Source organism: Lutra lutra, chromosome 2, assembly GCF_902655055.1.
Source record: "Lutra lutra chromosome 2, mLutLut1.2, whole genome shotgun sequence".
In the NCBI taxonomy this organism is placed as follows: domain Eukaryota; kingdom Metazoa; phylum Chordata; class Mammalia; order Carnivora; family Mustelidae; genus Lutra; species Lutra lutra.
In genome coordinates, this window is record NC_062279.1 from 174,661,457 (window position 1) to 174,675,948 (window position 14,492).

Consider the following 14,492-nt stretch of genomic DNA (forward strand, 5'->3'; position numbering starts at 1 on the left):
TAAGGATCTGACTTCCACTCAGGTCATGATCTCAGGTTCCTGGGATGGAGACCCACTACGGGCTCCCTGCTCAGCAGGGAGTCTTCCTGTCCCTCTCCCTCTGCCCCCTCCCCCACTCGTACTTTCTTTCTCTTAAATAAGTTTTTTTTTTAAAAGAAAAGTATAACAACAAAAAAATTTAATAAAGAGGGCTTCTGGCTGGCTTAGTCGGTAGAGCATGTGACTCTTGATTTCAGGGTGGAGAATTCGAGCCCCACATTGGGCACGGAGCCTACTTAAAATGAAAATTTTTAAAAAGGGGCAGCTGGGTGGCTTAGTCAGTCTGGCATCTGCCTTTGGCTCAGGTCATAACCCCAGGGTCCTAGGATTGAGCCCCACATCAAACTAGCTGCTTAGTGGGGAGCCTGCTGCTCTCTCTGCTACCACTCTGCCTACTTGGGCGCGCTCTCTCTCTGTGAAACAAAAAAATAAAATCTTGAAAAAATTTTTTTAAAAAAGTATAACAGAAGTGCTGTATGCAACTTTTTAGGCCAAGTCGTAAAAAGCATCCAGATGCTGGGGTGCCTAACTGCCTCAGACAGTAGAACATGCGACTCTTAATCTTGGGGTTGTGAATTTGAGCCCCATGTTGAGTGTAAAGATTACTTAAGGAAATTTAAAAAAAAAAAGTATCCACCTGTTGCCTGGTTCTCTCCCTCCCACATCTTCCCTTGGGATGGATACTCAACCTTGGAACCAAGCCACCGTGCTGCGAGGAAGCCAAGCAACCACACGAAAAAGCCATCCAAGTAGGTGTTCCAGCTGACAGCACTAGATAGGGTTTCCGTCATCTACCAGTATCAGCTGCCAGACAGTAAGTAAGTGAGCCTCCACATACTTCCTGCTCCCAGCCTCTGAGTCTTAACAGCTAAGAACCCAGACATGATGCAGCACATGAGCTATCCCCACGATGCTGTGTGTGAACTTCAGACAGACTGTCTGTCAGCTTAATAAAAGGTTCTTTTATGCTGCTAAGTTCTGGAGTAATTTGTTCTGCAGACATACAACTGGAATAATATAAAAGAATCAGTGACTAGTTCATATTCAGTAAAGAAGCAATGAGGGGTGGGAGAATATAGGGAGATTTTTACTTTCTCTTTCAACACTTAGTATACTGCTTGAATTATTGAATTAAATATACTGACATGTTGGGCGCCTGGGTGGCTCAGTGGGTTAAGCTGCTGCCTCGGCTCGGGTCATGATCTCAGGGTCCTGGGATCGAGTACCGCATCGGGCTCTCTGCTCAGCGGGGAGCCTGCTTCCCTCTCTCTCTCTCTGCCTGCCTCTCTGTCTACTTGTGATCTCTCTCTGTCAAAATTAAAAAAAAAAAAAAAAAAAAGAAAAAATTAAAAAAAAAAAAGAAAAAAAAATAAATATACTGACATGCAATCACCATTTTACCTTTTAAATAAAACATAACCTCACTTCCTAATTGGTAAAGTGAATTATACCTCTAATCACAGGAGGACTAACTAGTCTTCCAGTGTCTGGATGATACTGATAGAAAGTATTAAGATTTGAAAGAAAAAAGTCAAAAAAATTTCCTTTTTTGACTAAAATAAAACTCAAAAGTTAATCAGATGATTTAAAAGGCTTTGTAGCCACATGAAAATGGTAGATATCAGTATTAAATTGGGGAAATATATATATATACAAATACACACACACACACCACAGTATCTAAATATATATTTGTTAAAAAGATCTGGGAAAGTGCACCCCAAATTCATTTAGGGAAGTCAAGAATAAGCCACATACAGAGATGTGAGTGACAAGTTTAGTCTTACTTTTAATGCACTGATTTTTTTTTTTTTGGAAGAACATATTCATATATTATTTCAGTAACTAAATATTTTACAATTTAAGTTTACAATTAAATAAGAAAAAGATACTATCGGTAGCCATATTTGCTAGGTGGAGAAGTTTCTCAAGAAATTTTTCAGGCATACATATTATTCTTCTGGGAAAGAGGCCAATCAATCTTGATGCAACTTATTTAAGTACAGTGAACATTAGCCACAATTTACAGGGTCTTTGGGCCTATTAAGAGAAATCTGACCAAGGATCTCCCAGATCACATGCTCATAGTATTTTAATATGAAAATAAAGTTAAGTAAATTAAAAATGTAGAAGTTTCAGTTATACTGTTTAGACCCGAAATATAAAGCTTGACAAACCAAAAAAAAGGGATTATGTGTATTCCAAATCTTAGGTTACAACACAGAACAGGAAAAACACAGAGCATAATCCAAGTTCACATTACTAAATCTGTTCTCTCTTTCTGGAACTTCTATAATTAATAGAAGAAACTTTATGCCAAGAGGCAGCTAGTCAAGGAGAAGAGAAGGAGGGGTCGAAAGGGAGCAGAAGAGGGTGCAGCCGGAATAATTCTGCAAAAGGCTTCAATGAGAAGAATGGAAAAAGTCCCTCTGCAGGCCATTTTTATTGTTTTAAGGAAGTAGTAGTCATTAAAAAAAAACAACAAAAAAACACTATACCCAAAAACAACTAAATATAGTTGTTATAAGGATTTTTTTTTTTTAATACTAACCTCACAAGGGACAAAAAAATACCAGATAACTTAAAAAAATGATTTATGGGGCACCTGGGTGGCTGAGCTGATTAAGCGTCCGACTTGATTTTGGCTCAGGTCACCATCTCAGAGTCATAAGACCGAGCCCCGTACTGGGCTCCATACTCAACATGGGGGTCTTCTTGTTCCTCTCCCTCTGCTCCTCCTCCTGCTAGTTTTTTCTGTCCCTCTCAAATCAATCAATCAATGGAATCTTTTAAAAAATGATTTATAATTAGATTACAATTTTATGTGGGCATCTTTCTAAACATGTAGTAGTATTCTACTATCATATCAACAAAAACCCATATTCATCACTGGGCATATTCCCATATTAAATCAAGTAATGAAACAGAAAAACTTGATATAGATGTCTGATTTTAATTGCAAGAAACTCACTGTATATTCTTATCCCCTTCTTTGAGTCTTATCAGCCAGTATTTGATGAGTAAAGCACTAACTAGAATAGGCTAGAAATAGACTAAAATCTCTGATAATGCCTCTATTTGTTAATGTTTCTGAACATTCCTAAGACTAATAGAAACATACATGCACCCAGCAAAATACAACTATTATGAACATGTGTGTAACTCAATGATGTAATTAAATCACTGGAAGGAGACATGCCAAGTGAGAAAGCAAAGCTTTGTCATGAGCACCCCAAAATGGGCATTCTTTGTACTGCAGTCTTACCAACCTTACACTTAAATTCTGTTTACAATGTATCATCTAAAACACTCCTATAACACAGTCAGAAATACAGTCACTTGCTTTAAGGTCTATAGTGCAGACAGACAATAAAATGAATGAAAATCATACTTATGTTCTTTGTACTAATACAGCTTAGCAGTTAAAGAATCAAAACTTACATAAGCACTGATGAGGCAAGGCAACAGTTAAGAATTTGAATTGCTGCTTGTGTCCGTTTTGCCGTAAGAAACATTTAAGTGTCTTCTATTTTTTTCCTAAGGTTTTATTTATTTGAGAGAGAAACGGAGAGCATGAAGCGGGGCGGCAGAGGGAGAGGGACAAGCAGACTCCCTGCTGAGCGGGGAGCCCAGGGCAGTGCTCAATCCCAGGACCTGGATATCACGACCTGAGTGGAAGTCAGATGTTTAACTGAGGGAGTCACCCAGGTGCCACTAGCTTTTTCTATTTTTATATATATATTTTTAAATACTGATGAGAAAAAAAAATCTACCAATTTAGAAATCAAAGAATGTAAGAAGAGAAAAAAGTCTTATTAGAATTATTGGAAAGCAGGGCACCTGGGTGGCTCAGTGGGTTAAGCCTTCTGCCTTCAGCTCAGGTCATGATCTCAGGGTCCTGGGATCAAACCCCACATCTAGCTCTCTGCTCAGGAGGGAGCCTGATTCTCCTTCTCTCTCTGCCTGCCTCTCTGCCTACTTGTGATCTCTCTCTGTCAAATAAATAAAATCTTTAAAAAAATAAAATAAAATAGAAAATGAGAGATAAATTAAATTAAATTAAATTAAATAAAAAAAGAATTATTGGAAAGCTAAACATCATAGAATATATTTTCTTTTCGAATAATGTAACAGTGCATTCAAAAATTTTATTCCTTAGTGAAAAAAGTCTGTCTTAATTATTGTATATTATTTTACTGCTTATAATGTCTCTGAAGTAGCTTACAAAGTTTTATTTTTAGGGGCGCCTGGGTGGCTCAGTCGGTTAAGCCGCTAATTCTTAATTCTGGCTCAAGTCATGATCTCAGGGTCATGGGCTCGAGCCCCACATCAGGCTCTGAGCTCAGCAGGAAGTCTGCTAAAGACTCTCTCTCTCTCTCCCCCTGCTTCTCCCACGGCAGCAGCTCTCTTTCAAATAAATAAATAAATAAATAAATAAATGTTTTATTTTTAAGATTAATTATTTGATTAGGTAATGCATTCACATAGTTTTAAAATGTGAAATACAGTGAAGAATCTCCCTTACTGCTTTCTCCTACCGCACCCCCGCCCCCAACAGGGCCCTTGATCACAAATACAGTATATTTAAAGGTGCTTAAAGGAGACCACCAGGCAGCAGAACTGTGCACGGCACTACAGAAACCACCCAGGGCCTAGAGCTGAACTGCCAGGGTTGAATATGCCTCCGCCACTCTCTGGTCAGCTCTAACACCTGGGAAAAGTGACTTAACCTCTCTGTGCCTCAGCTTCCTCATTTGCAAAAGGCAAATTTACATCAGAGACTTTCTATGGGTACTAGTAGCTAGACTAGCTTCAAATTCTCCTTAGCGAAACCATTATTATAAGCCCAAGGTAAATCCCTTGGAAACCATTTCTACATATTTACAAACATATTATACTGACATACACACACACCTCCCATACACACACTCATACTCCAATGTGCAAAGGCATCTCTATGGCTTTCACTATCACTTCTCAGATACTTCTAAAATATGTTTCTTCTTGTATTTGTAATAGTTTGTGTGCTCTCTCCCCCAATAAAGCAATTCCCATCCCCCCGCCACCCACTTCCCCTCCCACAGAGGCAACCACTTTCAACTTTTAGGTGATTATTTTATATTTATCTCCATGTCTTTATATATGAATACACGTTGTTGCTTCTTGATTTTTCAGGTTTTTTTAAGATTTTATTTATTTATTTGGCAAAGAGAGAGAGATCACAAGTAGGCAGAGAGGCAGGCAGAGAGCGAGGGGGAAGCAGGTTCCTGGTTGAGCAGAGAGCCCGATGTAGGGCTCAATCCCAGGACCCTGAGATCATGACCTGAGCTGAAGGCAGAGTCTCAACTCCCTGAGCCACCCAGGCGCCCCTTGATTTTTCAGTTTTAAACAATATCCATTGATTCACCAGTATAAAATATGAAAGACCAGGATGTTGCACTGGAAGTGAGAGAAATGTCTGGATTCTGGATATATTTTCAAGGTTGAGACAAAAGGATTGTTTCTGCATTAGCTCTGAGGCTGAAAGAGTAAACATTGACACAAAAGGTATGGCTTAAGCAACCAGAACAATGGAGTGAATAGAGAAGTCAAGAAAGTTTAAGCTTGGGGGCAAGAAAAAAAGTTTGGTAATGTGCATATTAACAGTAAGACACTCACTACTTATCTAGATGGAGATGCTGCATCAACACTTGGACATAAAAAGTTCTGGAATTCGGGAGAAAGCAGCGTCTTGGCTGCTCTTGTTCTACGGCACGACTTTGGCTCTTTCTTGTTTTGGCAATCACCCTCCCTTTGATCCTATTCATTTTCTGTGCCAGGCTCTCCTGTGTGAGCCACATGATTTCCTTTTAATACGTCTTTTTCTGCTTAACTCAGCCAGAACTTCTATAACCTATAATAAAGAACCTTAACTGATATTGTTACTAAACTAGGGAAAGCAGTTAGCTTAAATTGTGAATGAATAGAACTTTATTGAAATAGAAAGGAAATAATGATAAAATCTTAACTGCTCCTAAGCTGAATACCTCCCTTGGCAAAGCCCATCTATTCCCCCAAAACAGCAAAACTAAACTGCAGACCAGCATCCAACTAATAAGCTAACCATAAACGCTCACTGGAATCCTCAAGTTTCAGGGTGCCTGGGTGGTTCAGTGGGTTAAGCCTCTGCCTTCAGCTCAGGTCATGAGCTCAGGGTCCTGGGATGGAGCCCTGCATCGGGCTCTCTGCTTAGCGGGGAGCCTGCTTCCCCGGCTCTCTCTGCCTGCCTCTCTGCCTACTTGTGATCTTTCTCTGTCAGATAAATAAATAAAATCTTAAAAAAAAAAAAAAAAAAAAAAAAAGAATCCTGAAGTTTCCCCAGGTTTTTACTTGCTATCAGCACTTTAATCCTTAGGAATTGGTAATACTCTAACCTACAAGAAAATCCAATTTGATTATATGAGGTAAAAAATAACAAAAATTCCAAATTAGTACCTAAAATTAATAAGATATTACCTATTGCAAAGATGAAGTAAATGTCCATTTTTAGAAAGATGAAAATAAATTTCTGCTCTATCATCATACTGTAATACCTTATTATTATATCCATGAGTTTCCTGAACATGTAGACATCTAAATCATGGTGGTTATAACTAATACAGAAAAATTATACCCTCGGATAAACTGCTTTTAAAATAAAGGCTGGGGCCAGGGTGCCTGGGTGGCTCAGGGGGTTGGGCCTCTGCCTTCGGCTCGGGTCATGATCTCAGGGTCCTGGGATCGAGCCCCGCATCGGGCTCTCTGCTCAGCGGGGAGCCTGCTTGCCCCCTCTCTCTCTCTGCCTGCCTCTCTGCCTGCTTGTGATCTCTGTCTCTGTCAAATAAATAAATAAAATCTTTAAAAAAATAATAATAAAATAAAATAAAGGCTGGGGAGTTAGACTTCCAGAGTAATAAGATAAATATACTAAAAAGTATAAGAGTAGAAGAAACAGAATGAGTGAGAGGTAGAAAAGCCTAGTATGTTATAAGCTGACAACACTTGAATGAAAAAAAGTTTTCATTAAATAACCTTCTTCTGATTATAAGATATATTATCACAGAAAATACAGAAAACTATTTTTTTTAAAAATCCTCAGTTTATATTCTACAATCCAGAGATAAACAATGTTAACATATTGACATATTTTCTTCAAGCCTTTTTTTCCTGTGTACACATATATATGGTATATGTGGGTACAGAAAAGCAAGACCGTACTAAATGCCATTTCTTTTCTTTTCTTTTCTTTTCTTTTCAACATTTTATTTATTTATTTGACAGAGACAGAGATCACAAGTAGGCAGAGGCTGGCAGAGAGAGGGGAGGAAGCAGGCTCCCTGCCAAGCAGAGAGCCTGATGCCGGGCTCGATCCCAGGACTCTGGTATCATGACCTGAGCCGAAGGCAGAGGCTTTAACCCACTGAGCCACCTAGGCGCCCCCTAAATGCCATTTCTGTATCTTGCTTTTATCCACTCCATATATGAATTTCCCTTATGTTATTATATATTCTTTTTTTTTTTTAAATAAAGATTTTATTTATTTATTTGACAGAGAGAGATCACAAGTAGACAGAGAGGCAGGCAGAGAGAGAGGGAGAGAGGGAAGCAGGCTCCCTGCCGAGCAGAGAGCCCGATGCGGGACTCGATCCCAGGACCCTGAGATCATGACCTGAGCCGAAGGCAGCGGCTTAACCCACTGAGCCACCCAGGCGCCTTGTTATATATTCTTTAAAGAAGTAATTATTTTGGGGGCGCCTGGGTGGCTCAGTGGGTTGGGCCGCTGCCTTCGGCTCAGGTCATGATCCCAGGTCCTGGGTTCGAGCCCCACGTCGGGCTTTCTGCTCAGCAGGGAGCCTGCTTCCTCTCTCTCTGCCTGCCTCTCTGCCTACTTGTGATTTCTCTCTGTCAAATAAATAAATAAAATCTTTAAAAAAAAAAAAAAGAAGTAATTATTTTGGGCCGCCTGGGTGGCTCAATGGGTTAAGTAAGCCTCTGCCTTCGGCTCAGGTCATGATCTCAGGGTCTTGGGATCCGATAGGGCTCTCTGCTCAGCAGGGAGCCTGCTTCCCCCACCCCCTCTCTGCCTGCCTCTCTGCCTACTTGTGATTTCTCTCTCTGTCAAATAAATAAATAAAATATTTAAAAATAAATAAATAAAGACATAATTATTTCAAACATCTGTATAAGATTCCATCATATGAACATACAAGATATAACCACTGCCCTCCTGGTAGGCAGTTAGGTGTGTTTTTAACTATTCACTATCAGAAATAATGCTACACTAAAGACTATTACACATTACTGAATTTAGAGAAGTTAGACCTTATTTCTGAATTTCTGAAATTAGAGATCTTATTTCAAAAGATACTCTTTCAGAAAAAAACATTTTGAGGAAGCACTTAATAGCTACTAGGTAGTAGATGGAACTAGAGGGTATTATGCTGAGTGAAATAAGTCAATCAGAGAAAGACAATTATCATATGATATCTCTGATATGAGGAATTTGGGGGATCATGGGGGAAGGGAGGGAAAAATGAAACAAGATGGGACTGGGGAGGGAAACAACCATAAGAGACTCTTAATCTCAGGAAACAAACTGAGGGCTGTTGGGGGGTGGGGGAGAGGGGGAGGGTGGCTGGGTGATGGACACTGAAGAAGGTATGTGCTATGGTGATTGCAGTGAATTGTGATTCACAAACCTGTACCCCTGAACTAAATAATATAAGTTAATAAAATAAAAAACAAAATAGCTACAAGGTAGATATGGCCCCCAAATGCTGCCTGATTAGGAGTTAAATAAAAGAAATAAAAATTATAAAGCACAATTCAAATAAAACAAATGTCTATCAAGCCTAATCTGCAAGTTTCCTTATTGAATCAAATGAGTTTCTCCTCCCTTCTGGCATCTTCAACTCTGCTTATCAGCATGTTATACACCAGCAGATCACCCATCCAGGATCACCCATCACTGATTTATAGCATGTGAAAATATGCAGCACAGACTAAAAACTGTAAACTTTTAAAGGTTTGTAAAATCTAAAATCTATATTCACATAAAGTACTTTCCGCTAGGATTGCTATAAACAATGTTCCATCAAGCATGAATGTATGCATTAAAGATAAAACAAAGCAAAAGCTAAGTATGGTTTCCTTGGCAGTCTACTAAAGAGGACAGAAATGTACAAGGAATCATAAAAAGTAGGGCTTAGTTTTAGCTATCTCTAAGAACAAAACAAAACAAAAAAAAAAACCCCAGCAGAGCTAAGAGGAAAAAGCACGATACTATGTTAACAATAAAAATACTATACTAAGAAAAAAAAGAGGTAGTAATTCTTATTAAAAACTGATCTCCTGGGAAAATTTACCAGTTAAATTCAAGTTATTTTTTTGTTCCTAGTATCACAGTAATTTGGAAAAAAAAAATGCCTTATGTTTAAATTTAGACATAAAAACTATCAGCTATGTAACATCATGAATAGGAGAATATATTTTAAATATTCTCTCCTCAGACTCATCTATTTTCACATCAAGTTATCAGAGATATGATTCTGCTGTTTTATCTCTATAGCCACGAGTCTAATTTATAAGTTCTTATTTTATTGATTTCCCTCTAAGACATTCTTTAGGATCATAAGTCCCAGCACATGCTGACTCTAAGAGGAATATCACTCACAAAAATCACACTTCTGATCACTATATATAGACACTGAGTCAGCAGAAAATCTGCTTACTAACCACCAAAAACTCAAATATTTGAACAAATGTTTATTCCTGGCTTTATTAACTGGTTTAGGATAATATACCTCTGTACAAGAGTATTCTAGAACAATAAAATGTTGTCTGACATAATAATAATATATCTTACTGCTAATAATAGTTAATTTCTTCTTTTGCACATAAAAAGTATAAAGTATAATACATTAAAAGTCCTGTATTTAAGGGACGCCTGGGTGGCTCAGTTGGTTGAGCGGCTGCCTTCGGCTCAGGTCATGATCCCAGCGTCCTGGGATCGAGTCCCACATCGGGCTCCTTGCTTGGCGGGGAGCCTGCTTCTCCCTCTGCCTCTGCCTGCCATTCTGTCTGTCTGTGCTTGCTCTCTCTCCCTCTCTCTCTGACAAATAAATAAAAAAAAAAAAAAAAAAAAAAAAAGTCCTGTATTTAAGATTCTAGAGACTTAGGAAAGTCTTAAAAACCCTATAAATTCAAACCTCACAACAATCAATTCAATGAGACTATCTAAAGCTTGTTTGTTCAGAACCTGCCTCTATAGAATAACTGATTTGGATTTGGAAATGTATATAGAGATTTTTATTGTTATGTCATTTTTAGAGTAGGATCTGAACCATGTCACAATAGGAACTGTGACTTCATATAGCAATTTCTCAAGTAAACAAGCTCCATATAGATAAAGACCATATTCCTTAATACAGAACAGAAAAGGTTATACAGACGTTTTACTTACCTATGACGGTGATACCACCAACATAAATCTACCATAAACAGATAACAATCTGTTTTTATCTCTAATAAAAGAATTGCTGGCAGGCACTTTGACCATTATAACTTAAACTGCTGTGGAATTTTAACTATGAAATAATTTTAGTGACCATCAAATGAAAATTCTCTAATAACCCATGCCCACAAAAATAGGACAGAAGGGGTACACAGTTCAATTCTGAATAGGACTATCCCATTCATCTCACCAGATTGATCAGCCTTCTCATTGCATGTTCATGAGAGCAAACACATTCACAGGGATCGAATCCACCTTCTGCCATGATTGCCCAGCTTGATTTAACTCGACTGTTTAAATCTAGGAGCAAGAAAAAAAAGTGTAAGACAACTACTGAGCTTTACTCTTTCTGTTGAGCTATGAAAAATTCATATTATTGTACAGACTCATAGTAATTCTCTTAAATTAAGGCTAGTTTACTTATTAATGACCTACATTTACAAATTTATACTAACATATAAATTATGAATTAATTATATAAATTATGAATTTATAGAAACAACTGCCTACCCCTTCTACCATCAGACTGATTTCCTACAAATTTAACTACCTTCAGATGCTCTATCCTGGCTCTCTTGTGTGGCAGATGATGCTAGAATCCTACTCTGCTTACTTCTTTAACTTTGTTAGCTACAGTACTGCCATAGACCAAATGCTTATGCCACCCCTTAAAATCCTTATTGTTAAAAAGGAGACAGCAGGCCCAAAAATGGGAGTCACTCATGCTAAAGCCCATGTCAGCAAACCAAGACCTAATCACCCAATCTAATTGCAGTTTCAACTCTAAGAACCATAACCTTTAGCCAATCAGCACGAAATTACCCAGTCAGCATTAGTGAGCTAACCCATCCATACATCCCTACCATTCCCCTTGGGAAGGTGATCTTGCCTAAAACAATATATTCTTTGCTAATAATTTCCTTTTTCCACCCCCTTTCTGCCTTTAAAAACCTTTTCTACAGCTTGGTGGAGCTCCTTTCTATTTGTTAGATGGGATGCTGCCCAGCTCATGAATTGTCGAATAAGGCCAATTTGATCTTTAAATTTACTGCTTAAGTTTTGTTATTTAACAAATTTGGTGAAAGCGGCAGGATCATGTGAGACTTCTGACAGCTTTGGGGACAACAAGAAACACAGGTGTGGTACCCCATGAACTGTTCGAGTTCTCTTTTTTCCTAGCCATTTCTGGGGGCCACTGGGAATTGGGAAGTTCTTGTCAGTTTTGAGCTCTGCTATCTTTGTGTTGAACTTCTAACCAACCAGCTCTTTTTAGTCTCGGGCTTAGTGGGTCAGTTTGAGCTGACATACAGTTCCATCTGGAAGCTGAGTCCCTACCTCTTGGTTCAGTCCCACAATTCCCCAGTTGTTTGGAATACCTTTCCTCAGTTTCGGTCACAGTACCCACTTACTGGGATATGGTGGTTTAGTCCTTTCCTCAGTTCCAACCCACAGTCCCACTTATTGGAGTCTGCTGGTTGAATGCATGTTGAGAACTGGTGATGGTATGCAAGGCCTTTTCTTAGCCAGTCCACAGTAACACCTTTTGGTTGCTGCTGGTATGTTAGGGTGCATGTTCATTTGTCTTATTTTGTCTAGATAAAGGGTTATAGCTAAAAGAATCTCAGAAGAAGAAAAAAAGCCACAAAAGCTGGTGGGCACCAGAAGAACACTTATGAGCTGTTAAGAGTATCCATCACGCAACTCAAAAACTCCCGCATTAAGTGGGTCACTGAACAGGTTAGGTTGACACTAGGCCACCTCCAACCTCAAGAAAATTCCTGTGCAATGAGTGAACTGTAACGCTGCACAATTCCCAACCCAGAGGCACATCCCCCTCAACTCCCAAGAAACCCAAATGCTTACTTCTGGCACCCCTGCTTATTTTATGCCTAAGATATATTGACAAAGTGGCAAAATCTTACTAAGCTCTATTATGTCCTCACAACCGGGCTTGGTAACCATCAGACTGGCAGCCCCAAAATGAAGCCAGACAGAAATGTGGATTACACCCCATTTACAGTTAGATATGCTGCACAGAAAGGCACATTAAATTCTAATTGTGGCTAGGGTCCTACCAAACTTCCTCAAAGGAATTACAATGTCCATTACAAGAAACATTCCAATTAGATAAGATCATTTAAGAAGGGCACTTAAAAGCAAGGCTTCAAATCAAACAGAATGGGATGACTATTTTAAACGGTATGCAAGAGACTTCAAAATTCCAAAATATCTTCATTAGAAGATTTGCTGTAAAAGGCTAGTGAAAAACTAAAGTTGTAAAAGGTACCTAGCAAAAAGCTTTCATTCTTACCACTTTCTCGTATGTTCCTTTATTTGAGGACTCATTCTAGTACTTCTCTTTCTAAGGGGGGTTATTTGATATGGCCAGAAATGTTTGCTATTTGTCCTAGGCGAAAACCAACAAGAAACCTAAAAGAATTTTTGAGTAGCTCTGGGACCAGCCATTGGCCAGACTGAAAGCTGATACACACATCCTGATAAGAATATTTTTTTAGGCCTCCTCCCATAAGCTAAAAATGAAACTAGGTACCGAGAAGGAAAGAAAAAAATCTTCTGAAGCCTTTGTAAAAGTATTTAGTTTAAAAAAAAAAAAAAAAAAAAAAGGCAATCAGATGGGTGGACCCACCTATGACGTCATTCAAATTATAACCCGATTCTTTGAGGAATTGAGAGCAACTGTCTGCATTTTACAAATCTTGGCAAAATTAGAAATGCAGCCCTAGAGGCAATTCAAAGTTCACCTATTCCTTTTATTACCAATTCCAAAACCTCTATTTATCTCAAAAGGCTTAATGACCTTACAAAACCAAAGTCTCAGAGCAACCTGCATTCTTCCCCTGTGCCTTTGAGATGTAAATATTGACTCCTATCTAGACCACCCCAATTCCTAAGACTGAAACTAAAAGCAGTGTGTATGTGAGGGGTTGGGGGGAGTTAAAATTCAAATTGCAAATGAGCCTCTCTCGTCCAAACTCTAGGCCAAGCCTCCTTAAGCTTTCCTGTCTCCCATCCAAGTACTAACCAGGCCCGACACTGCTTAGCTTCCAAGATCAGACAAGATCTGGCACATTCAGGGTGGTATGCCTGTCTCTACAAATACAAATCTTTTTTTTTTTCTTTTCTTTCTTTAGTAATCTCTACACCCAACGTGGGGTTGGAACTCTGACCTTAAGGATCAAGAGTTGCATGCTCTTCCTACTGAGCCAGCCAGGTGCCCCAAGAAATAGAAGTCCTGAAAGTCTTCTCCACGGGGCGCCTGGGTGGCTCAGGTGGTAGCGAAGGTATCCATTGATCTCCAGTTTTGAGTTCGACCTCCATGCTAGGCGTAGAGCTTACTTTAAAAAAGAACTGTTTAATTGGCTTAAAAACAAGTGCTTATGAAGTATTTCTAAACCTCAGAAATATAACAGACATGAACCCAAATGTTTTTCAAATTCACATGATGTAGGATAACTTTCAGTATAAAAGCTAGTTTAAGTATGTTGGTTAAACTAAAACAAGACATGTCTTTTGGGTTATCAGATCAAATACAAAACTTTTATAAGCTCATTTTCTCTCTCATAAAATCTGTCAGCCAAAAAAAAGGTTTGCGGCAGTGGCCTAATGTCTAAGGCTTTTGTGTGTAATCTAAACAAAATTGTTAAAAACAATTAAAAAGACTAAATAAAAAGGTTTTAGGTAAACTTTAGTTTCCTCCTAATCTTTTTGATAACCTGAAACTTTAAAGTTCTGTTAATTTAGATAATGATTTAAATTCATTAAACAGCCATATCATTTCTAAATAAGATAAAATATTGAAACTCTAATTACTAAACACAGGTTTATCAATTTTGTCTTCCTTTTACAGAGGAACTAAAGATATTTGGGGAAAACACGTTTCTAGAATTATAGAAAGTATTTA

At 38.5% G+C, this 14,492-nt stretch overlaps 1 protein-coding gene across 2 annotated transcripts in view; it reads right to left on the minus strand.

Annotated features, from left to right (window-relative positions):
- SMIM14 (small integral membrane protein 14) overlaps positions 1-14,492 on the minus strand; it is a 76,919-nt gene that overhangs the window by 35,354 nt on the left and 27,073 nt on the right. For both annotated transcript variants that reach the window (XM_047719138.1, XM_047719139.1), the window contains exon 2: positions 10,761-10,870. In XM_047719138.1, coding sequence (XP_047575094.1) covers positions 10,761-10,835 — 75 coding nt within the window. In that variant the 5' untranslated portion in view covers positions 10,836-10,870. The remainder of the gene's footprint in view (positions 1-10,760; positions 10,871-14,492) is intronic.